This window comes from Rattus norvegicus, chromosome 8 (assembly GCF_036323735.1).
Source record: "Rattus norvegicus strain BN/NHsdMcwi chromosome 8, GRCr8, whole genome shotgun sequence".
Classification (NCBI taxonomy): Eukaryota; Metazoa; Chordata; class Mammalia; order Rodentia; family Muridae; genus Rattus; species Rattus norvegicus.
In genome coordinates this window covers 51872194-51895806 of record NC_086026.1, presented here as the reverse complement: position 1 = coordinate 51895806, position 23613 = coordinate 51872194, and the positions used below count along the sequence as shown (strand labels likewise).

The window sequence follows — 23613 nt, the reverse complement described above, 5'->3', positions numbered from 1 at the left end:
TCTGAAGATAATCGAGCGGACCTGCTGGTGGGGTTCTCAACCTTCCCCACCCCCTGACCCCCATCCCCCACTTCAATCAAATATAGAACAACAGAAAAGCCTTCTACGTACCGCCTGTCAGTGAGTCTGCACTTTATGTAGCCGCTGAGGAACAATACGGAAGGTGTCATGGTCTTATAGAGAGGTCCTGCCCAAGTCTATACCTTTCGCCCCAATCCCTCTTCCTCTGAACTACCTCTGTGATAGCCGAGTCCTTCCTGTCCTCAAGTGAACAGCCACCGCTCAGATAGCTTGCCAGAGGGAGAGGCAGCTCTGAGAATCCTGTGATTGTCACTGTCTAATACATTTTCAATTTCGAGGAAGGAGTTTACCATAAATATGCAGATCCTTTGAAGCTATCTTTGCTGAGACCTGGCTCAGGGCGTTGGAGCCCGGTTTGATTGCTGGAAATCAGCAGCCTCGAGTGCCAGCTCCCCAGCTGGGGGATGGACCTGTGAGAGCAGGCCAGCTGGGGAGCTTGCATGGGTTGCAGTCCCCCAGAGCCAGCTCTGCCTTTGATGAGGAAACTCAGGGCTGCAGCTCCTCATAGCGGGGAGGTGGCTTGGGGATGCTTTGAAGGTGACTGAAAAGTCACTCGCTTCTTTTTAATTAAGAAGCCAAGAGAGAGGGAGTTGGGGGTGGAGTTTGAAATAATGTCACCATCTCTTGTCTCTTGGAACGGCGGCATCAGTTCTTAGGGGTGCCGGTCAGTTAGGCTCTCTGGAAAGATAGTGACTTGTGGGAGTTTCATGGGGTTTGAAAGCCCTTAGTGACCCTATTTGCTTGTACAGTGAAGGGTGTGGTCCTTTCTGTGAGCTTTCTGTCCTCTCCTTCCCTCTTCTACTTTCTACCTCAGTAGTCATGGGTGATGGAGGTCTTGGATGCACAGGTTGCCTCAGGGTCACACTCATTTCTGACATGAAATGAACCCAGAAGGCTGTCGTTGCCATCCCTGCTCTGTCAGCGACCTCCCTTGGCTACAGCATCCTCTAACCACCATCCTCTCAGGAGTTGGGACCCGAGAGCCCACTCACAGCAGGGAGCAGGGTGTGGCAGTAGATGAGAGTCTCAGGACTCGCAGGGCCCAGAGAGGTAACTGTGCAGGAGCCATACAAGTCTGTCCTCCATGTCTCAGGGAGCTCAGAGCCAACAGGGACATCAGAGCCCCCCAGACCTGTGGGGTTTCTAAAGCCATTTGCTTCCTTTTTAATTCAAGAGAATTTCATGTGCCAAACCTCTTATAGGCAACAGCATTTACATGTTTTAATTGAATAGCCTCTGGAATCGCTGACTCTCACCGTCTCTGGTTTCCTCCACTCAGTACAGGTCCAGCACTCTGGAACAGGCTATGTGTAGAGTGCCTTCTCCCAGGAGAGGTTCTTCCCCTCCCTTCCCCTGGCTGCTGGAAGTGGGAAAGGACAAGGAACAGATGAACTGGCTTTGAGGGCTGGATCTTACAGGACTTGTCTTTTCTAGCCTCTCTGGTCCCTGCACATCTGATTCTTCCCCCCAAAGCACAGTGACTCCTGCTTATCGGCTCTGCTGAACAATTCGGCAGGCACAGAAGCTTACAAGCTTACTCACACATCAGCCAGCAAACAAATTAAGAGGTACTTAAATTTTTGAACAGGGGGCTGGTTTTGGGCAGAGGAGCAGGATTTTAAAGTGCTGCATTTGAAATCTATTTCTTGTCATGTGCCCGATCACGCTTTCCCCTGAGATCAGCCTGGGGAAGTCTGCCAGCTCCCGGAGACACTTCCTGCGCCCCTTCAACCAGCTCATGCAAGGGGGAGCTGGAAGAGGACGATTTGCTAATTCAGTGGCATGAAACAGCCTGCGGCAGCCAGCTCCCCGAAATGGAAAGCAAGCCAGGGCCAGGAGCATGCATGAGTGTGTGTGTGTGTGTGTGTGTGTGTGTGTGTGTGTGTGTGTGTGTGTGTGTGTAGAGGCAGGTGAACCAGGAGAAAGAAAAAAGGTGGATTGTGGATTGAAAGGTGGGTAGGGAGCTTCCCCAAGGAGGCAGGCAATGTGTGCTAGTAGAAAGATGATTCAGGGCTGAGCCCCACACTCCTTGTTCCTAACATCACTCCCCACTTTCCTCCTCAGTAAATTCAAGAACATCATGATTTCTGCTTCTTGAGTATCATAAAATTATTGAGAATAAGATGAACTGTTGTTCATAGCTATACTTCGAGCGTTCTACCACACTGTGCAATTTTTAATCCTGTTGTCGAACGTGGCAATGCCTAACGGTACACCTCACTGTCTTTGCCATATTCCCTATAATGTCCCAGACATTCTTGCCTGGTTCAGGGCAGGGAGAAGGGCACAGCTTTGAAAGAGAAGGCTCAGCATGGGGGTTGTTCCTACTGGAGTCACATACCCTGGAAGACGGCATATGAAGCCCATGCCAGGCAGGCACGCATGGCTGAAATCAGTTCTGCCAGCTGGCTCTACCGATCTCTCTTCTGCTGCTCATCTTGGCCTTTTCTCTATATGCCTTTGACCTACTCTCTGACCTTCGTCCCCTATTTGGTGGCTGTGGATGGACGTGAAGATGAGAACCCAAATTATGGCTACCTCTAGGAGAAGCCATAATACACTGAAGGCCCACAGAGTATGACCAATACCGATCAGACAAAAGCAATGGACACCCCCAAACTACAAATCCTGCCTCTTCCTAGAGTGCAATAAGACCCAAGTAAAAACTCTTTCCTACCCACAAGCCTGTACTGCACCCAGCTAGGGGTAGGGACAGGCCATTCTCAGCTGCAGGCCAAGGGTTCGGAAAGCCACAGGGCTGTCCTGAGTTCAGCCCGGAAATGGAGAGTGACCAACTTCCTCCAATCCAGATGCTTTATTGAAAGCATTAATTCAGTTGGCACCTGAGAATCAGAGCTCAGAGGCATGGCATCGGTGCCACTGCCTTCCCGTGGCACTTCTTACCTGCTGAGTTGAACAAATGAAGCTGGTTGGCCTGACCGTCATGTTCTTTGGCCATAGTTTTCTTAGGCAGAAAGTCTTGTGGGTGTTTAAGCTCTCTGATTCCCCAGCAGCTCGTGTTGACATTGTCTTCAGTCATCTGGGGGTCAGAGAAAGAAGAGCGAGGGCATTTTCCCATTTGCTGACTCTCCCACGTTCTTGTCATGAATCGGTGTGAGAAAGGGCCGGGGGGGTGGTCATCCACAAATGACTTGGAAGATAGCCTGGGAGGTTTTCAGTTATATTAGGAAAGATAGCCAGGCATGGTGGCCTATACTTACGATTGTAGCATCTGGGAAGTAAGGCTAGAGAACTACATACAACCTTGAAGTTACCCTGAGCTATAAAACAAGTTCAAGGCTAGCCTGGATTATAGGTTAAGACTGTCTCAGAAAAAAACAGGGGGGAAAGTGTCTGGAGATTATAGCTGAGAGAGCGTTTGCCCACCATGCATAAAAGCCCTGGTTTTCTTCTTTAGTTCCACATAAACAGGCATAGAGGCTCATGTCTGCATTGCTAACATGTGGAAGGTAGAGAGTCAGGAGGACCAGAAGTTCAAAGTCATCCTTAGTTATACAAGGAGCCTAGACTAGCGATCCTGTCCTCAAGGGGGAGGAGGGGGGAAGGGAGGGGGAGGGGAAAGAGGGAAGAGGGAAGGAGGAGGAGAAGAGGAGGAGGAGGAGATTTATTTTTAAAAATAGAGGACATTAAGATACAGACAAAAGAAACTTTTAAACTTGTCCAAACAAATAGGAAACCCAGCCATCCTTTGATCCTTCTATGGGAGGTTTTACGACTGAAGCCCTGAGAGTTGGGGAGTCCATTAAATCTGTAAGAGAATCACTGGGGTGTCATCTGTCATCAGAGCCAACACAGGTGTCCTGTACACCACACCACCTCTGTATATGATACTTATCTATTGCCCCATTCTCCAAGGTTGGGGCTTTTAGTCAGGAAGGATGGTAACCAAATCCCATGTTTCATCCCAGAGTCTGAAGATCATGACTGGAAATCTGAGCACATCTTGGTGACAGCCAAACAGCCCAGCATGGACAGGTCTAATTGGTTCTCATTATTCGCGAGATCTGTATTTGCACGTTTGACTGCTTGGTGAAATCTTTTTGCAAACCCCATATCAATACTCACAACAATTTTATAGACATGCGGAGAGGCAAAAATTTGACTCACTCAATGTGTTCATCTCCAGCTGAGCTTGAGCGTGGCAGTGTTCTGCTGTGTTGTCCCAGCGCTAATATTGTCAACAAGTGTCTTTTTCATGAACTATTGAGTGCGTGTGTGTGTGTGTGTGTGTGTGTGTGTGTGTGTGTGTGTGTATGTTTCTCCTAATAATTTTTCTGTTTAAACTAACTCACACAATGCAATGCTGACATGCCATCCCATGTTCCTATGCATGAGAAAAATTGTGACGTGCTCTACGGAGACAATCTAGGTTCGAGAAGCTTCCCTCAAGCCTGACCTGTGACACTGCTGTATTAGGTGTGAGAGAGATACACATAAATTAATAAGGCTATACATATCGACAGGTCGATAGGAATACTTTCGCGGAAGCTCACAGGAACCTTATTTGTCCTGGGAGCAGAGGTTCCCTAGTCCCTACTTGAATGTGTGTGGCAGCTTTATATAAGTCAGAGGAGCAGCAAATAATGAGAACCAGCCAGAGAGAGAGACTCAGCCAGGAGACAGGAGCTGGAGGAATAAGCCAAGAGGAATTTCTAATTTTCCTGCAGGGACTTTTCCCCGCACTTGCCACTCCATAGTCCTTCTCTTTTGCTTGCTTGTTATGCTCAAGGCCCCCATTTTGCCCCACAAGGCCTTGCCTTCCTCCTGGATGCCATGGTGTAGAAATAGAGGATATATCCTACATCCATGGGGCGGGATGGATGGCATCATAAAAGCCCTGTAGACCAGTAATCTAACTGGTCTACTGCCAGCACTTTCTCATGAGCGAGAGTCTTACTTAAGTGCCTCGTGTCCGAGAACTCACTACCTCCAGGGACAGCATAGTACATCTTGGGAAGCCCTTCCTATTAGAAAGTCCTTCTTTATGGAGGACAGGTTTCCTTCCTCCCAAAGTCTCGGTCTTTCATCTTTGCTTGTGTTTCTGAATCATCACAACTCTCCCATTTGTCCCTGACTACCTTACCTCAAGGAAGTCTTATTTAGGATGGAGAGGTTCTTTCTGTCACCACTCGTTTTAAATGGCCACCTGCTTCACCTTTGTGACCAGAGAACTGCATTTCCACTGACCTCCTATTGTCTCTCTTAGGCCATTTCTCTCTCCCTGTCTCTCCAGGTTCAGTCCCAAGGCACTTGGGAAAACTACACATCATAATTCTTTGAGTCGGAAGAGGTCAGCCTACACTATTCTTTCAAGATTTGATCTCTAAAGACTAAAACGCAGTGACCTGCCTAGGAGAATTTCAGAATTCAGTCCAACAGAGTATACTGAGCAGCCTTCATAAGCTAGGCACCACACTGGGAGCTGAAGCCATAAAAGGAGAACTGATTCCCTGTGGCCACATGTTTCAGCAAGTGCTGATTACATGCTTGGCATTGGGGACAGGGATCTTGTCCCTCAAGGAGTATAATGTCTGCTAGGGAAAGTGGACTTATCACAGATAATGGCATAAGAAGTTATCCTATTCCAAGAGTGGTGAGCATCCCCAAGGAGGGAGTGAGCACACTGTGGCCCCATTGGGGATGGGTAGCCCTAACAGATTGACACGCAAGATGTAGCTTTTAGGGAGCCGAGCCCAAAGGAGGAGGTTGACCAAAGCCAGGTCTAGGAGCCAAACTTCTGCTGCCTGACTTCTCCACGATAGCCTGTTCTAACTCTCTCCGGCCTTTATTTAGATTCTCTTCTCTACCGATGTAACTCGGAATCAAAAGCAAGGAAACACAGAGGGATGTGGGCTCTCAAGTAGAAACGCTTATGGCAAATGATGCTGGCTAAAGTAACAACTCAAGTATTCGCCAATCGGTTAACTATATATCGACAGCCAGAGAAGTTTCAGCATCCCGGGACAGTGTACTACAGCAGTGGTCCTGTCGGAGTTTGGATCTTCTCAAGTCTTAGTTTTCTTCTCTGTAAGACGGAAATAGTAGCAGAACTACCTTGAAGTATCAGATAACAAAATGTTTAATCTAGAGTTGCAGCATGGAAGGAATGCCCCAAAGCACTGATCCACAAATTTTCTAATAGTCTTTAATTGCAAGGAGCGATCAGGACTAGGAGTCTATGGGTATCAACTGTATACTTATTAAACATCACTTACCATCCACAGACTGTGCTAGGTGCTGATGAGAGAGCAGTGGACAGAAGCTCTGTGAATTCCGGATGGTGCGAGTTTGCATATTTGGAATATAATTTGCATGCAGGGTGTCATCCAGGACACATGCATACACCTCCATGCATAACAGAAACCCAAATGTATGCAGTATTCATTACCTCTGCTTATGAATTCCCCCTTCTCCACTCCATAGAGCGATCTCACTTTTTAAATGCAGGTGTGGGTCCACTCAATTGATTTCATAACTCACAAATGGATTGTAGCCAACTTCCAATAAGACACTGTATTAGACAAACTGAGTGGAAGTGTTAGAAAGCCCCAGCAGAGTGCATTGTCCTGAGCGTTCCCAGCTCGCCCTGTACTAGTTTTTGGTCTCTTCTTTTCATCAGATGTTGCTGCTGTCCCAGAATTCTAGATTTTTTGCAGCAGTCTGCACTCCAGTGTGCCAGCGCATAGCTAGGTGTTTTCTGTGGCTGAGCGAATAAGACCTCTGGTGGACTTCGACAACTCCCTTTGTTCCCCAAGTCACTCCAGCTCTCAGTTTGGGGTTCGCTCATGACCCCAAACTGCTCTTGTGTCATATAAGCTGTTATATGAGTAGAGACATTGGGCTGAAAGCTAATAAACACTATTCCTGTGTGCCAGGTACTCATGATGAAGGCTGATACTCGTAATAGTTTGAGCTGGTGTGTGTGTGTGTGTGTGTGTGTGTGTGTGTGTGTGTGTGTGTGTGTGTGTCTGTGTCTGTGTCTGTGTGTCTGTGTGTCTGTGTGTGTGTCTGTGTGTGTGTGTGTGTGTTTTGGATGGGTGTACATACACAAGCATATGCATGTATGTGTGGAAGCCAGAGGTCAACTTCAATATCATTCTTTAGGTACTATTGTCCCTTGGGTAAGGGTGGGGTTTCCCACTGAGACTTGGGGAACACTGGTTAGACTAGGCTGCCTGAGTAGCACAATCTAAGGATCTGCACGTCTGATTCCCTGGTGTTGCTCTATTACAAGCATGGGCTGCAACACCGTGATTTTTTTTTTAACAAGGATATAGGATGAGAACCCACACCCTCCCATTTGCTGAGATGAGCCATCTCCCAGCCCCTTAAGCTTATTTCTGTCAGGTTGTACAACTGTCCCACCAAGTCTGTGGAACTCTAACCCATCTCTGGTCATTTCTTGGATCTCCTGCTTTAGTGTTCTCCCACACCTGAGTGCCATGTCTCCATCCCATGTGGAGAAGCTTTAGGCCAGTGTGTCTCAACCTTCCTAGTGCTGCGACCCTTTAATACAATTCCTCATGTTTTAGTGCCCCCAACCATAGAATCATCTCATTGCTACTTCATAACTGTAATCTTGCTACTGTTGTGAGTTCTAATGTAAGTAGCTGATATTCAGGATCTCCCCCGTGTGACCACCAAATGTGTCGAGAGTCACAGGTTGAAAATCACTACTCTAGGTACTCACAGTTGCCCCCATTTTATCATGAGCATCTGTCCAAATGTGAACCCCAACTCAAAACTCAGAAGTGTAATTTAAATAAAGTGATTATGGTTCAAAACTTTGGGTGAGCCTAGAAAGAAAAGAACTGGGCCGTAAAGAACTTGCAATTGATTGGCCTTGACTCTGTCACACCTGTGACTACCTCCGACGATTCCCCGTAAGTGGAGAAGGGCAGGGAAATTAGGCTGATCTTAGGTAGCAAAATTGACTTCCCCAGGCCACACAGTAAGACTGGCAAGGTAGAACCTGAACCTAGAACCCCTGACTTCTGATCACCTGCTGTCCCCTTACATAGTCATACATTGTCATATGCTGTCTACCCGCCCATGATTTATGGCTCAGCGAATGCCTTCAGCTGCCTCCCAGGAACATTGCACAACATCTCACCAACCAGCAGTTACTTGGCTTAAAACCCAAGCCAGTCAATACCTGAAGACATTTGAGCTCATAATATTGAAAGCTTTAGTCCATGATTCCGACCTGCTGCTTTGGGCCTAGTTTGGTCCATCATGGCAGAGAGCGGGAGGAGGTGCAAGGCTGTTGACCTCATGACTTTTTGTTAAAGAGAGTGAGGAGGGAGCTGGACCTCATACTTAGCTTCATGGCTTAAAATTCCCAACAGCACCAGCTGCAGTGCCCAGGCCCTTGGGGTTCACTCTAGACTCAAGCTGTAGATTCTGTTGTTCACTTCCATTTCACCGATGGGTGGGCTCCGTGGGTCCTTTCGTTCGACTCCATTCAGGACTACAGTCAACAAACCAACTCATGTTGTTCAAAGAGGCATGGCAGAAGGCCCAGGATCCAAGGTCAATAGGATCTGAGTTCAAGTCCTAATTCGATCCCTATCAGCTGTTGCTGCTCAGCGAATTGCTTGTTATTTCCGAGTTTTGGTTTGGTTAATTCATTCACCATTAACCTCTTGTGTGTGTACTCACTTCAAGCATTTTTTTTTTTTTTTACTCTTTCTAAAGTACCAATGAGCCTGCATTTCTCAGGTGTGAATGTTGTTGACAGGGCTGCTACCCAGAAGCAAGGAAATTTATGAAAGGAAACCACATGGGCCAGGGCCCAGCAAACAAAGATCAATAAGTATTTGAAGCCTCTGACTCTGGAGCGAGGCTTAGGGTTTTCATCAGCCCCCGTAGAAGAAGCTGGGTCCCAGTGGTGCCGAGTACAAAGCGCATCCGTCTAAATGCGCACAAACTATTAAATGTTCTAGTGTTTCCCGCACCTCTGCGGATGTGGGCAACGCCGCGAGCGAGTCCCTTGGGGTTTAAAAACCGATCCCTTTTTACCTACTTAAAAAAAGAACAAAGTGGCCAAAAGACATCCCTGAGCACCTTCAGGCAGGAGGGAGTGGGCTGTGAGCTACAGGGTCCTCGGGGCTCCCAGCAGCAGCGGCAAGGAATGCTAGTCATCGGGCTGATGCTTTTCTGAGTCCCTAACCCTCCAGAAAAGGTCCTGAGGGCTCCTATTTGACAGTTGAGAAAGAGAGTACTGGGCAGAGATGGGGAGGGACTTGGCGAAGTTTATGCAGGTTCTGCCAATGCCAGGCACTGTGCTAAGCCGGTTCCCATGGTTACGGTCTTGACCCTTTCTAACCAGATAATGCAGTGGTTAGGAGCATGGGCTCTGGTGATGGAGAAAGCCTGTTTGAATCTCCGTTGTGGTGCTTATCGGACTGTGACCATGGAGACTTTAATTACCTAAGCTTGCTGGTATGCGGGGCTTTAAAAAAAAATCTTTAAAATGAATATAAAATGGTCTGCTCCCTTGTAGATTCGCCGAGGATTAAATGAGATAAAGTTTCTGGTGCATTTGTTCAGTTATATTTAATTGAGCATCTATGAGACACGAGGCAATGAGCCAAGCCCTGGGGATAAGAGGGCAGGCTAACCAAGCCGCTCTCTTTGTTCCTATGAGGCTATTGCTATAGGAAGACAGACAGGCAGTCAGCAATGCCCAGTGGACAGCTGTTCAGAAGGATCACAGAAGAGAAGGCGGGCTTTCTGGAAGAAGTGGTCTTTAAGCAGAGGCTTAAAGGAAATGGTTGTGAAGTGGATGAGATTGAGCATGACATCTAGAGAGCAGGTGCTTGGTCTTCACAGGCATCCCACCATTGCTGTGGCAACTCTGCCCTTGTAAATGAAAGCACTCACAGACTACACGGAAGCAAATTGGCCAAGCTGTGTGCCGATAAAACTTTATTTGCACAAACAAACAATGGTCCAATTAAGCTTACAAGCTATGATTCCACACACCCCCACCCCACCCCCTGAACTAGCTGAAAGTTTGGAGTCAGGAGGTCATGTGACTGAGAAATTCTAGGCCAGGAATGGCACGTACAGGGAGTGACATAATGGTGAGCAGGCATGTGGGGACTTTGGATCCAGCACATTGAAGTATGGCTTCTTGTCTCTGTCTGAACCAAAATGGAAAAGAACTGTAGGGTTTCTAAGCAGAAGGTGCTGTGACTAAAGGGGAGATTCTGGGGGTGTGGCTGGCTGCCGCCCTGTAAGAACCAGAACAGTGAGGCTCATGAAGTCTTCCAGACCTCAAAAGCTTCAGTAAGAACATGGAGGCTCGCAGGGTCCTGTGGTCACAGCACTAGGCACTAGCATAGTCAGGTATCCCGACTTCAAGTACCAGTCTTTCAGTTCTGAGAAGTGAGACACTGAGGCAGGCCTTTGGGATGGGGGCAGAGCAAGGCAAGGAGCAGCAGTAAATGCCTGTAGTAGGGCTCTGGACAACCACTTCTATAATGACCATCTTGTTCATGTTGACTGAGGGTCGCACGGCAGACCAAACCCAGTGCCTAATGTGCATTCAGTGGCAGTCGTGGCTTCGCAAAGGACTGTGGAAAGCTTCTATGTAAGCCACAGAGCCCATCCTCTATGGCCCTCATAGCCTTGCTTGCTCCTTGTCTAATCTTTCCTTCCACCAGGTCACCGCTCCTTCCAGGGGTGTTAAGGCCAGTTTAGCTCTGGGAGCACAGGGCCTCAGAATCAGTTGTCCTTCGAGAAGCAAGGAACAGCTGCCCACCATGAGGAAAGAAACACACCCCTGGAGCTATAAATAGATCCCTTTACAATGACAAGGGAACGTGAGCAGCCAGCACACCTCGGGAATCCTAGGGCAGCGATAGATCCACAACATGATGTCTAAACCAGCTTCCTAACGATCGTGCCGCACTTTAAGGTAAAGCCCATTGAGTGTGGGCACCAGAAGAACCTGTCATTCCCTTAAGAAGGAACTCAGTGTTTTTGAATACATAATTGAGACCTGCAAAATTTGGTGCCTAGAGGAGCAAGAAAATTATTAATTTATATTGATCTATATATCCCTAGGGGATTTGAATTAAATGATACTTTCTAAGCCTGGGTAATTCTATCCCATGTTAGTTATATTGGCCCAAGTTTTCATATTTGGCTAAGCATCTCCATCAAAATATTTCTTTTAATGGCCTTGGAGTCAGGATTTGGTAAGACGACACATTTGTTTGTTTTGAATTTGAGATGGGGGGTCTCAATAAAATAGTCCATGCGGGCCTTGAACTTACAATGTACTCCAGGATACCCTTGAACTCTCAACAGTTCTCGCCTCAGCAATCTGAGAACCCGGATGTATATGTGTTTGTTTGCCCAGCTGGGATCACAATCAAGCATTAGGTGGGTCTTATTTAGCGTCGTAATTTTTTATCCATCCGGTGACTTGGATGCATGGACTTAGGAGGACTTGAGTCTGTTTTCTGATAGAGTGAGATGAGATTACTGTGCACCTGAGCGCCCAGTATGGAGCCTGTTGGCAGAGTCGGCATCGGGTACACGGTAAAACCAGCTTGCTTCAGCTGCAGAATCTGTACATGTCTTCCTGGCTCTGTGAGCTGTATGAAACATGAAACTGACTGGAAATGTTTACACCACAGAAGTTGGTAGAATCTAGGAATTGGGGCCCCTTAGTTCAGGAGCGCCAGTTTTGAAACGCCTCCTCAGTGGCATGTATGACCCCGCCGCCACGCCCCGCCACGCCACGCCCCGCCCAGCCCCGCCACGCCACGCCACACCCCATGGCTGTGAGGCTTGGTGTCCTAGTTAGTCCCGGGGTCCAGTTTGTTACTTAATTCTTCTTTGTGCTCTGCCACAGTCAAGCCAAGAGTCAGAACAGCGTGCTGGGCTGCTTACAGTCCAGATTGTTGGTGCTATCCCTCGACTTCATGACTAAGTTTCTTGTGGTGGCGCTGCTGGTCTGAAAGCAGAAGTTGTTGGCACGTGCCTAATCCATCTAATAAACTCAAATCAAAGCGCGGAGCTCTTTGAGAACACAGAAGAGACTGTGTCTTTTGGCTCTAATAATGGTACTCTAACGGATGCTGACTAACACAGTTCTTGAACTAATCTTAAAATCCCTTTGAGGCAGCAAGCGGTATTTTAATCCCCATCTTACAGATGGGAAAAAGAGACTCCGAGGCCTAAGTAACCTGCACGAGGTCACACCATTCATAAGCAGAGAAGCCAGGGTAAAAGGAAGTCCTCCAACATGGGGGGCCTCCTTCTGGAGGATGCAGATGGTGCTATATGCTCAAGGACCAGATGGGATGAGATCCAGCATCATCTCTGCACGGGCTGGACCACACCAGCCTTGGTGATGGAGATCTCCTTCCTTGAGTTAAGATGCTATAAAATAGGGACTAGCTATGGCCCTACCCAGATGTGTGCTTTCCCTCCCTCCCTCTCTCCCCTTCATTACGGCCCCCAGGGCCTTTAAAATGATGGAAAAGCCGAGCCAGCAAACAAAAAGCCAGCAAACAAGAGGCAGAGGTTTAATCTGAAGTGAACTGAAGCCTGTGTGTGTGGGAAAACCAGCTGGGTCTGCTGAAAGACTCGGAAGGGGGCAAGTGTCACGGAGATGGAGCAAGGGGATTTGGCTGCAGTTAGAGGCACAAATCTTGTGCTGGGAGAGTGACATCTCCTACCCACCCCTGCACATGTGTGTCATGGATGGCGCCCAGTAGGTGGGGCAATTAGCCTCTATCCTAGGGCACCTGGCTCTACCAGCTTTCCCCTTCCCACTGTCTTTCTGCAATTGGATTGCTCCAGCTAATGGCTGCCACCGCACTTTGTTGGAGCTGATGGGTCTATTAATTTCTGGAGGCTAACACGAGAGTGGGTGGGAGACTCATTTCTTGACTGGAGCTCAGGGCTAATTAGTCTATTTGCCAGGTCCCCGGGGGTTAGTCTTGGAGGGTCCATTGCTGAGGCTGTCATCGCTGGCTATGGAAAAAAATCTCTTCCACCCACGGCTGTTGTTGGAACCTGGTTTGTTGCTTGAGTGTGGCCAAGGATCTGGGGCTGCTTGAGCAGGTGGCCTCGCTGGTGCGAAGTGGAAGTCCAGGGCGACCATAGACTGCTGAGAAGTCTTGTCTCGATCATCCGAATGCTGGCACCTAGCCTACTTGGTTTTATGTTCCTCTTGCCCAAGTAGAGTTTTTCCTAGCCTAGCAGGCCACTGGGAACCAGTTATACCCGTTTCAAAGACAGGAAAACAGCCGCCTAGGAGGAGAGGGGTTCCTATTGGATTTATGGAGTGTTGAAACCAGGGAGAAGAAAGTTATGCCCCTAAGGTTTATAGTGGGTGGCTGAGGGGCTCTTGAGGCCACTTCCTGGTTAGTCTGATCTGCTCAGATTTAAAAAAAACAAAACAAAAAACAAAACAAAACAAAAAAAAAAAAAAAACAAACTACTGTCCTCACCAAAAGACATCAACAGAGTTGGGAAGGATCAGAGACTTAGGATCTGCCTCTAGATTCAAGCCTGTGCCACAGCAGGCAGCTATGGCCTTAAGAGAGGAACCATTAAGCCCATCTGAGCACGTTTATTCATTAATAAGAGAGAAACACCATGACACCTTCAAACTATGATGGGAGACCTCAAATAGGTGACAGAATGGTATATATGATGCAACAGGTGTCCTGTCATTATTGCCCACCCCCCTCTGGAAATCTCACAGCGCAGTTATCATCTTCTTACCCTTGTCCCTGGAGAGAGAAGAGGGGCCAGGAATCGGACAACGATGTCACCTGACCTGTCCCTGTGCAAGGCAATAGGAGCTCTAGAAGCCTCAGCGGAGCTTGTCTGTGTTGTGCCCATGCTTGGCCAGCAAGAATAAAGTGCTGATAGGAGACAGTGGCTTTCTCTGCTTCCACCTCCGGGAGCAAGGTCCTGGGGTCTGAGCATACGAAATGCTGATAAGGAAGACCTCTAGGAAGTAAATGCGCTGCTAAAGGGCTCAGAAAGCAGAGCTCCTCGGCTTCCGTGGGAGGATTCATCTAGGGGTTTCAACTGATGAACTGTGGGTTCTCAGAGAGGCCGGATGAGATCTCTTATTGTATATAAAACAAAGTGTCCATAGAACCACTGTAGAGGTGGAGAAAACTGCCCCTCTTTTCTGGTGGCGGCATCCTTCCAGGGGTATAGAGAGGACGTTTTGCTTATCTACCCTTTGCACCAGTAAGGTTCCCCTGTCATGACCTATGGGTTCATGCACAGTTCCAGTTCCGGAGATCCTAGCTGGTGGTCCAAGGTGGCTCTGCCTGCATGCTCCGCCTTCTCCAAAGCATAAAGCAAGGTTGCTGTCTTCTCCATACTGTGGCTGAGCCCTCTTGTTCCATGGAGTACGAATGAGGGCAAGGGGGACCTAAGCATTCATTGTTGTTGGAGCTTCTGAAGGCAAACTCGGAGCCTACCTTGAGCGACTGCAGGCCTTATGGGAGTTTTTCAGGGAGGCTGCTGCTGGTGCCTAGGAGAGGGGGCCATGTGCGTCTCTGGGTATGCAGGCAGCCATCAGCTACCTTTCATGGATGCAAACCCCACTACTTAGCAACAGAAGTGACTTGTCTGGAGTATGGCCATCAGAATTATATGGGATCAAATATATGTGTAGTGTATACGTATTCATTATTCATAGACTTTTATATCCTTGTATTCTGTATTGTTTGTTTATAATATATTTATGTAATATAAGGTCTATTACCGTGTTCTGTTCCGTCAGACGCCCCTGGAGATTGCCATGATGATGGAATAGTCCACAGTACACACAAATATGTACTCAAAAATTGGTTAAGAGGGCATGATAGCTCATGTCACTGCTTGCAAAGTCAAGGCAGGAGGATTGCCACGAGCTTGAAGCCAACACAATCAAGAGGGCATATCTTATTTGTGCATGTATGCCTGTGATGTATGAGCCTATGCTTATGTGTGCGCGTGTGCATATCTGTATGGGTGGGTGTGTGCACACATGGAAGCCAGATGCCCACTTAGGATGTCTTTTTCTAGCTCTTTTCACTTTTTTTCTTTTAAAAGAAAAAAAAATATCAGGAACTCCTGGAACTTGCCAATTTGTCTCGACTGGCCGGCCCGCAAGCCTCTGAGATCCTCCCATCTCAGCCTTCCCAGGGCTATGATTAAAGGCTCAGCACTGCTGTGCCTGGCTTTTTTTATGTTTTAACGTGGATGCTGGAGATATGGGGTCAGAGCCCCCACACTTCTACTGCAAGCCACAGAGCCATCTCTCCAGCCCTCTGTGTAAATGTTTTTTTTTTTAACCACAATAAGATAAAAGTAAAACAAATAAAGGACGATTTGAAAACACAGTAAAGAAATGAATGGAAAAATCATGTTCATGGAGTGCCAGGTCAAATCCCTCCTCGCCACACCCACCAGAAGTTTCCGTGATTATTCTCATGGACGCAGAGGGGAGCACGCATGGAGGTCGGAAACATCACTGAGGTTGCGCAGTGGGTTTTGTGTTCCTGGTTAGAGTGGGACCTGTGGTGTCAAGCTGGTACATGCATGATCTGTGGGTTCTGAGAAGGGAGAGGAACGTTTCCACTTTCATTTCTAGCTGGAAGAGCTGAAGTTCTGGGGGATCCTCACAGTGAGGCAGTGGAGTAAGGAAACTAGGACTCTTCCCTCTTCCAACTTGTTCACTCCGCCATGTGCTTAACCATACAATAAGCATTTAGCTCCTGTCACTGTATGATTTCATTTAGGCTTTCCACTACCAAGAATTAAACCTACGGCATCACCATGCCAGGCAAGAACTCTACCCCTGAGCTGCATCCCCAGCCCCAGACAAGCATTTACTAAAGGTCTACTACATACCAGTTTCACTTCATCTTGTATCTATCCTCTTATTCACCATTCTGTTTGTTTGTCGAGATAGAGTCTCGCTAGGTAGCCCAGGCTATCCCTGAACTCACCAGGTAGCCCAGGTTAACTTCAAACTTAAAACAATCCTTCTGCCTTGACCTTGCAAGTGCAGACGCGAGCCACCAAATTTTCTTTTTCTTAAGTAATATTTAAGTGTACAAGTGTACATTGCTGTCATTCTTATTCTTACCTAGATAACTAGATTTATCCAGGGTAGGCCAAAGCAAAAGAGGCTTGATGATAACACAATTCCTTGTCCCTCTGCCCCACCCCCTTCTGCTGTCAGAACTTCTCTACACCATGTTATACTCCTAACTAATTTCTCTATTTTTTCTCATCTCTCCCAAGTCTTTGATCCTTTCTTTCTTCACTCTGACAACCCCCTTCCCTCAAGACTCTCAATCTTGTATCCTGTCCCCTGGTTCCGGTCTAGCCTATTGCTCCTCTATATCTTTCCCATTCTTCCCTCCTGTTCCCACAGTAGAACACTGTCCTCTGCTGCTCTCAAGTCCAGCAACCTGCAGCCCAATGCACCCCTTCCTCAAGCCTTCCCATCCTCTCCCCCTTGGTCTCCTCAGATTGGCCAGTGGCATGTGGCAGAGGGCCTCAGCATGGACAGCCGCCTCTACGCCTCCAACATCTCTGACAGTCTCTTCAACACCACCCTGGTCGTCACCACCATCCTGGTAAGCGGGGTTTCTCGGGCCTCCAGCTGCAGCTCCCGGGGGTGCCTCCTCCCCAAGCTCTTGCTCATGGGCTTCCCAGGGAACAGAAGATAGAAGTGCTAATCACAGCGCAGAGGCCAATTTATGACAGCGTAATTGCACTCCCGTTGCAGTTTCGTATGGAAATGATATCTGATGAGCCGCTGAGCAGCTAGGGTAGAGGGAGAGAGTCCACAGCGTGTAGATACCTCTCCCAGGGGATCTGCTTGGCAAGGAGAACTGTTTCGAAACCCTAGAAATGGGACCTTGCGACATAGGTGGGACAAGCTGAATCCAATCCTCTGGGATGACTCCCTCTTTACCAGCAGTCCACTTTGCTTGGTAGCTGCTATATCCAGAACCAGCCCTGCCCTCCCACCCCACTCAGCCTCAAGTGGACACCTAAATGTCTGTGGACTTCTTTGGCCTTTCATTCACTTCCAGACAGTGACAAGAGAGTTCTCAATGAACCCATGAGTCCACCGACCATCTGCCTTTCCACTTGACTCATTTCCATTCAGTAATTACCAAGTCCACCTCCCAGCTCTGCCCCCTGTTGTGTGCCTGGCACTCTGCTTGCTCATAAAAAACAAAGATGAGTATGTATTGACCTGTATCTTCAAAGAGGTTATCATTGAGCAGATGGGCTAAGTCGGCTACACATGGCCAAGGTCTTACCATCACTGCTAGCCCTGAAGACCTCACGTTTCAAAAGATCTGCCAATTAAGCCAACTACATGCTAAGCAATAATTGCTCCACTCTTCCCTACTCTGATATTAACTAATCAAAAGGGTATTTCCCCACCGCACACAGCATCCCACCACAGAAAGATAACTAGCATCTTCATACTGATATTCTTTCAGTCCCGAGCAGGGCAATGTATAGGCTGGCTGCACGGTCTAACCCCTACTAGATAGATGTGCAAGGTCTTCAAATATGTCTATTTCTCTTGCCTTTTTTTTTTTTTGAGAAAATAAAAATAGTCCTCTGTTATGACCTTCAGGAACTCCTGAGGCCCAGGAAAATGGGGCTGGGATTACTGATCTATCATCATAAACAGAGTGAGCAAAAACACAAGAAAAAGAGGTGGGAAGCTCGAACCCTGAGATGTGCGGGAAAGCGCCAAGGGGAGGGCAGCAAAGCCTGAGAAAGCATTATTACTGATGGACTCCGAAAGACAGGAAGCAGTAGCAGAGGAAAGAGAGAACAAAGGAGAGTGTTGTTGGGTGCTTAGAAAATGCGGGAAAACACCGCGGGCTTTCCTGAGAACGGGTTGGGAAAGGGAAAGCTTATTCCAGAATCATGATCCTGTACACTTAGGGTCCTGTACACTCTGCCTTTCACTCTTCCCTTCATTTGGAGACAAGACACCAAATACTGTCATTTGTCCATCCGAGGAATATTTATTGGGCACTTCTATATGCTTGGCACCCTTCAAGGTACTCAGGAAACATCAATGAACCAGACACAAGAATCCCTGCCTGTCGGAACCTTCTGTTTTAATGTGGAATATAAGGCAGGCAGTAAAATGTCAACAAATATTGAGTCTCCCTTATCTGGAGGTTTTGGAATATTTTCCTAGACGTTGCTAGTTGAACATCCCTAACAAGAAATCCTAGACTCTGAAACACGTGGTAGGGTCCTGTTAGCACTCAAAATGTTTTAGATTTTGAGGTAGCTCAGATTTGGTATGAGTCACAGATGCTTAAGCTCTAGTCAAACCGTGCATTGGAAGGTAGTCTGGGAGCAATGGTAGGCAGCATCCGTTTGCAGGTGGTCAGCGGAGCCTCCTTAAAGGGGTGGCATCTGAGTGGAGGCAAAACACAGGGGAAGAGCTACTCAACACCCCCACCATCCCATTGCTAAGAAACAGCTGGAGACAAGGAAGGGAACACATGTCCAGGCTCCCAGGTCGCAGTCTCTCCAGCTCCCAACTCCTACCCTGCTCACCGGGACCACTTAGAATGCCAGGAAGATCAGAGAGAGGAAGATGGTGCTTCACCCTCATCCAGCTGAGAACTGGGAGCAGCCTGTCTAAGCTGTGGTTTTTGGAGGGAGGGTAGGGCAGGGCATGACTGCTGGGCCCTCCCTCCCTCCATCTCTTCTATCTGTGGAACTCCTTCGATTCTCTCCCCTTCTGTCAGTCTCACAGCCCATGCCCTAGTCCAGAGTTCAGCTCTCTCCTGTGCCTCTTTGTTCCCAGTCAGTGGTGGAGCCCTCCCAGGCTCCCCTTCCATTTGCTAAGTCTGTCTCCTCATCCGGTCATTTCCTTCCTTAGTTTGGGTTCTAAACCCATCATAGTCAAATGACCACCTTGTCAAGTATTGCTCCATGCATCCGTGGCCCAAGATCCCTCGCTTCCTCATACCTCCATGATGGGATGTTGTACCCGCCCCTCTGGAAGCTTTTCCCCAGCTCCAAGTCTCTGGAGTCTCCCCTTGTGATCCCTGCTTTTTCTGCCTCTGGCTTTCTTCACACCCCTCGGACTGTCAGACCTATCTCATGGATTCCTCACATCCCCTTCATGAATGGGAGCGCCTCACATATGGGGATGCCTGACACAAATAGGAACTTAACGATTAGACTCTGACTGTGGAAATACCTTTGAACAGAATTGGAGGGAGGAATTTTGAGAAATGCTTTAAAAGCTAAGCAGAGTTGGGGCCGGAAGCAAGGAGCCCGCTAGGATGTGCTTCTTGCTTCCTCACATCTGGGACCTGACCATGCTAGAGGCTTCTGCTATATCGAAGCCAGAGGTCATATTCTTAGATGGGGAAGTTGCTAGGGGTGTGTGTGTGTGTGTGTGTGTGTGTGTATGTCTGTTTATATGTTCAGATCAACACAGAAGTTCTTGAGAAGGCAGTACTGACTAGATCTTCTGCATAAAATTAGTTCAAAGGAAACCAGAGTCTGTTTCCTATACAGATGTGGTTGAGGTGGACCGTCCAAACTAGAAATATTTACTAGGAACAAAGGTGCTAATTCAAGCCCCGTATGATCCAACATGGGGTGATCCTGAGCAACATCCCATAATTCAGGACATAGCATGTCCTGCAGGTATCCACATGTGCACCATGCCCAAGGCCTCTTCCCAGCTTTGTCTCCACCCGGTGCTTCCTCGAATCTGGGTCCACAGGAGACACCGCCTGTTCTGCCTTCTCCAACCTCTCTGATTTGCAGGAATTCCTTGTCACCTGTCATTATGTGACCCCTGACCCCTCACCCCTTAAAAGGAGACCATCACTATACTGCCTGAAGATACTGTCATACAACAGGGCATCACAGATGGCACATTCCTGGGCACAGAGAGGTGTAACTTTGAGGAAGATAGGATCTTTGTGAGGCCACCTTATGCTCCGCCTCCCACCTTCTCTAGTTGGCCATACATTTCTTTACTCGTTTACTCCTGAATTCCTGCAGTCCCCCATACCTTCCACACCTGCTTGGACAGGTCTGGTAACCAAGCCCCAGCAGCAGCACACGGCTGTGCTCGTTGCTGGGTGGGAAGGGTCATAGTCTCCTCCTTCCGTCTTCTTCCCCTTAACTCTCAGACTCCTGCATTCCTCATTGCCAGCCTCTGGTTGCTGGTGCTGTTGTGCTGCGTGACTACCCTTCTCTCTCCATCCTTTCTAAAATTAGGTTCCCTTGAACACGTAGTTCTCCATCACTCTTAGCCTGTCCTGCATTAGTTCTTTCCCATGATGCCCCACATTCTCCATGCTTCCAAACCACTGCCCTGTCTTGTCCTCATCCGCATGTTGAATCTCCATTGGTCTTTACCCCCTGTATAAACTACCCCCATTTCAACCCCAGTATGCCCTCGATCTTCTCCCCTGCTGGGCCATGTATGGCCGATGTGACTCCATCACCAGTCATCACTAGAGATGTGGAGAATCTTAGGACCCCTGATCTCCAATCCTGATGCACAGCCAGGCATGGAGCTCACCTCCTATGACTTCACACTCTTCTAGCTCTCTCCAGTCTGGCCTGAGCCGCATGTGGTCAGGACTCCGTCACACATCACGACAGAACCTGCCTTACCCCGCATGCGCCTTGTCAGCACCTAGTACTTCTTTTAAAATCACAGTTATGTCTTTGAAACTCAAGATGCTCCTCCATTACATCTCTCCTGACATACAATTGTCTCATCCCACATCTGGACCCATGCTTAGCCTTCTCCATCTCTATTTCTCCTCCTAACCCGTTGGGCATAACCATGGGTCACTTACACTGGAGACCCGGCATGGGCCACACCCCTTCTCACATGGAATTGTATTTGAGCATGTCCTTCCCTGGCCCAGAATGGCCCAACCCCCACCTTTTTGTCTACCAATGTTTCTACATCTCTCTGCCGAGAGCCTGTGTGAATCTCCCTTCTCTGTGGCACTGTCTCTAGACACCTACCAGAGTGGCCTGCTTGCTTCCTTTAAAATTTCTACACAGGATCTTGCTATGTAGACCAGATGACCTGACCTTACAGAGATCTGCCTGCCTCTGCTTCCCAGGTGCTGGGATTAAAGGCGTGTATAGGAAACCTGGTTTTTCTTTTAAAACAATATATGCTTCAACATTTCTTTCTGGGTAGGAGTTATTTCTTAACATGATAATCTCAATTTTTAGCTTTCTTCTTTTTTTTTCCTTTTTTTTTTCAAATGACATGAATTCATTCTGCTTTCTGGCTAAGTAATATTCCTATGTGTGCATCATATTTTCTTTATCCATTCACCATGTCTGTATTTTTACTTAACCTGCTTTCTTGGAAGTATCTTTGCATTCCTTAGCGATAGGTCTGTGCGTAAAAGGAAAAATGGGCCCAGGGTCCTGGGGTGGGCGATGAAGTTAGATAATGATTTCTAATAGCAGAAAGGGGTTTCACCTTGGCCCTAGGCGGTGGGACTCACGTGTGTTCCTGATAAGAAAATGCCTTGAACCGGTACTTTGGGGAGTGGGTAGAAGAGGGAGCTAATCACCACTTCTAAGGCTGCCTGTTAATCAAGCGACATCCCTCCTCCTATCCCCTCAAGTCCCTGACGTCCTGTGCTCAGCCCTCCCCATCGCACATGGCTGCAATGCCAAGGCTAAGATGGGACTGACAGCTACCCAGTTTTGCTGCAGGAAAACCCATACCTAATGCTGAAGGGGAACCACCAGGACATGGAAGGCAATGACCGGTACGAGGGATTCTGCGTGGACATGCTCAAGGAGTTGGCTGAGATCCTACGGTTCAACTACAAGATCCGCCTCGTTGGGGATGGTGTTTACGGCGTACCTGAGGCCAACGGCACCTGGACGGGCATGGTTGGGGAGCTGATCGCTCGGGTAAGGAGTCCAGTGGTCTGTACTTAGGTGGGAGGGTGCTGGGGGGGGGGAGGTCATGGCAGCTGCTGTCTGCCTCACGTACTTGGTCAGTCCTACTTACCTGCGCCTATCCATTCCAGGAATCTCTAGTGAGCTAAAATGGTGAGAACGGTTGCTATGATTCCTATGTCAGGGTTCTACCCACCAGCGCTGGAGTAAGTCGGATTTGGACTTGGCTTTCTATTCTTAGACAACCCACGTGTTTTGGTTGTTTGCTCTGATGGTTTTGTTGCTCATGGACGGGCCCTGCATGGCGGGCCCTCGGAGGGCAGAGGACACCTACATCGGCTGACTTTGATGTGTGGGAGATGTAAAGGATAATGTGGCAACATTGGGAACGAGGACTGAAGTGTCAGAGGTGTGGGCCACAGTGATGGCTCACATGTTACTTCTTGTTTCTTTTCCCCATTATTGATGTCTGTTTGCAGACCAGGAGCCAAGGTGAACGAGCATGTGCTGTTGGTTCTCAGGGTCAGTGAGTGACTTGATTAGATTCCAGGTCACTTCAGAATGTCAGTCTTCTGTCAGGTTAAAGTAAGGACTAAAAATGTTCTTCTTGGGGGGGGGAAACATATTGTCTTCCTTGTAGACACGATCAACAGCTGTAGAAATTAATGAAACCGTTGCTAATTCACTGTCCATGTTTCTACAGTTGAGTTCTAGTGACCAGGACAGGTTAAGAGGACAAAATGCAGACAGTACATGTCTTGGTCCTTAGGTAAGCTTGAATCCTTATTTCCTCTGTCAAGGGCAGGAGCAGCTTCTATGGCCTCCCAGGATGGGCTGATTGTCCAGGGCTCACCATACAGTACCTCCCATCTCCTTGGATAATTGCTGTCTGCATTACATTTGAGCAGTCTGAAGGACTCAAGCTTACTGGTTTTTTAAGTTACACTGTATTAGATAGTGCTGGGATTCATGCCCAGATCCTTTTCCTCATTGAATATTAATCACTTGCTACATAGAGAGAGGTGTCTTCATCTGTGACAATGGCCTCATGAGGTTATATTGTCTGGTGATAGCATAGCTGTCTTAAGTTTGCATGTTACATATGATGATGGTCTCATAAGATTATATTGCCTAGTGACGTCATAGGTGTCTTTATGAACTCTGTGGTGTTTACACCATGACAAAAATCACCTCACAGCTCATTTCTCAGGACAACTATCTCCAAGATAAGACTTCTATGACTGTAATAAGACTTAAATCCTTTCTGTGTGCCAAACTTAGGTTATAAGATAACATTTTTTAATCCCTGTCTTTGAGGCTATAAATACTACTTAGATTGTTGAAGCAGTAGTTACTGTCAGTGACTACTAAGAGTTCTATGTGAGAGCTGTAGAAGAGGTGTTTAAGAACTAATCATGGAGGATGCCGAGGCCAGGCCAGGCAGCCCAGACAGCAGTGTCTTCAGGGCCCCAGCAGGGTAAGTAGCAAACCGCAAGCAGGGGATTATGAACCATCCATAGGTGCCTGGGGTTCAGAGTGAGCCTGTTCAAAAATAAGGTCTTGTTT

The 23613-nt window shown here is 47.9% G+C and overlaps 1 protein-coding gene across 8 annotated transcripts in view; it reads left to right on the top strand.

Moving 5' to 3' along the window:
- Nucleotides 1-23613, top strand: part of Grik4 (glutamate ionotropic receptor kainate type subunit 4) — a 426707-nt gene that overhangs the window by 332945 nt on the left and 70149 nt on the right. For 6 of the 8 annotated variants that reach the window (XM_063264893.1, XM_017595455.3, XM_039080793.2 and 3 more), the window contains 2 exons: nucleotides 16614-16721; nucleotides 21856-22059. In XM_063264893.1, the coding sequence (XP_063120963.1) occupies nucleotides 16614-16721; nucleotides 21856-22059 (312 nt within the window). Of the gene's footprint in view, nucleotides 1-16608; nucleotides 16722-21844; nucleotides 22060-23613 lie in introns of those variants that run through there. The other 2 variants (XM_039080795.2, XM_063264892.1) reach the window with 2 other exon arrangements.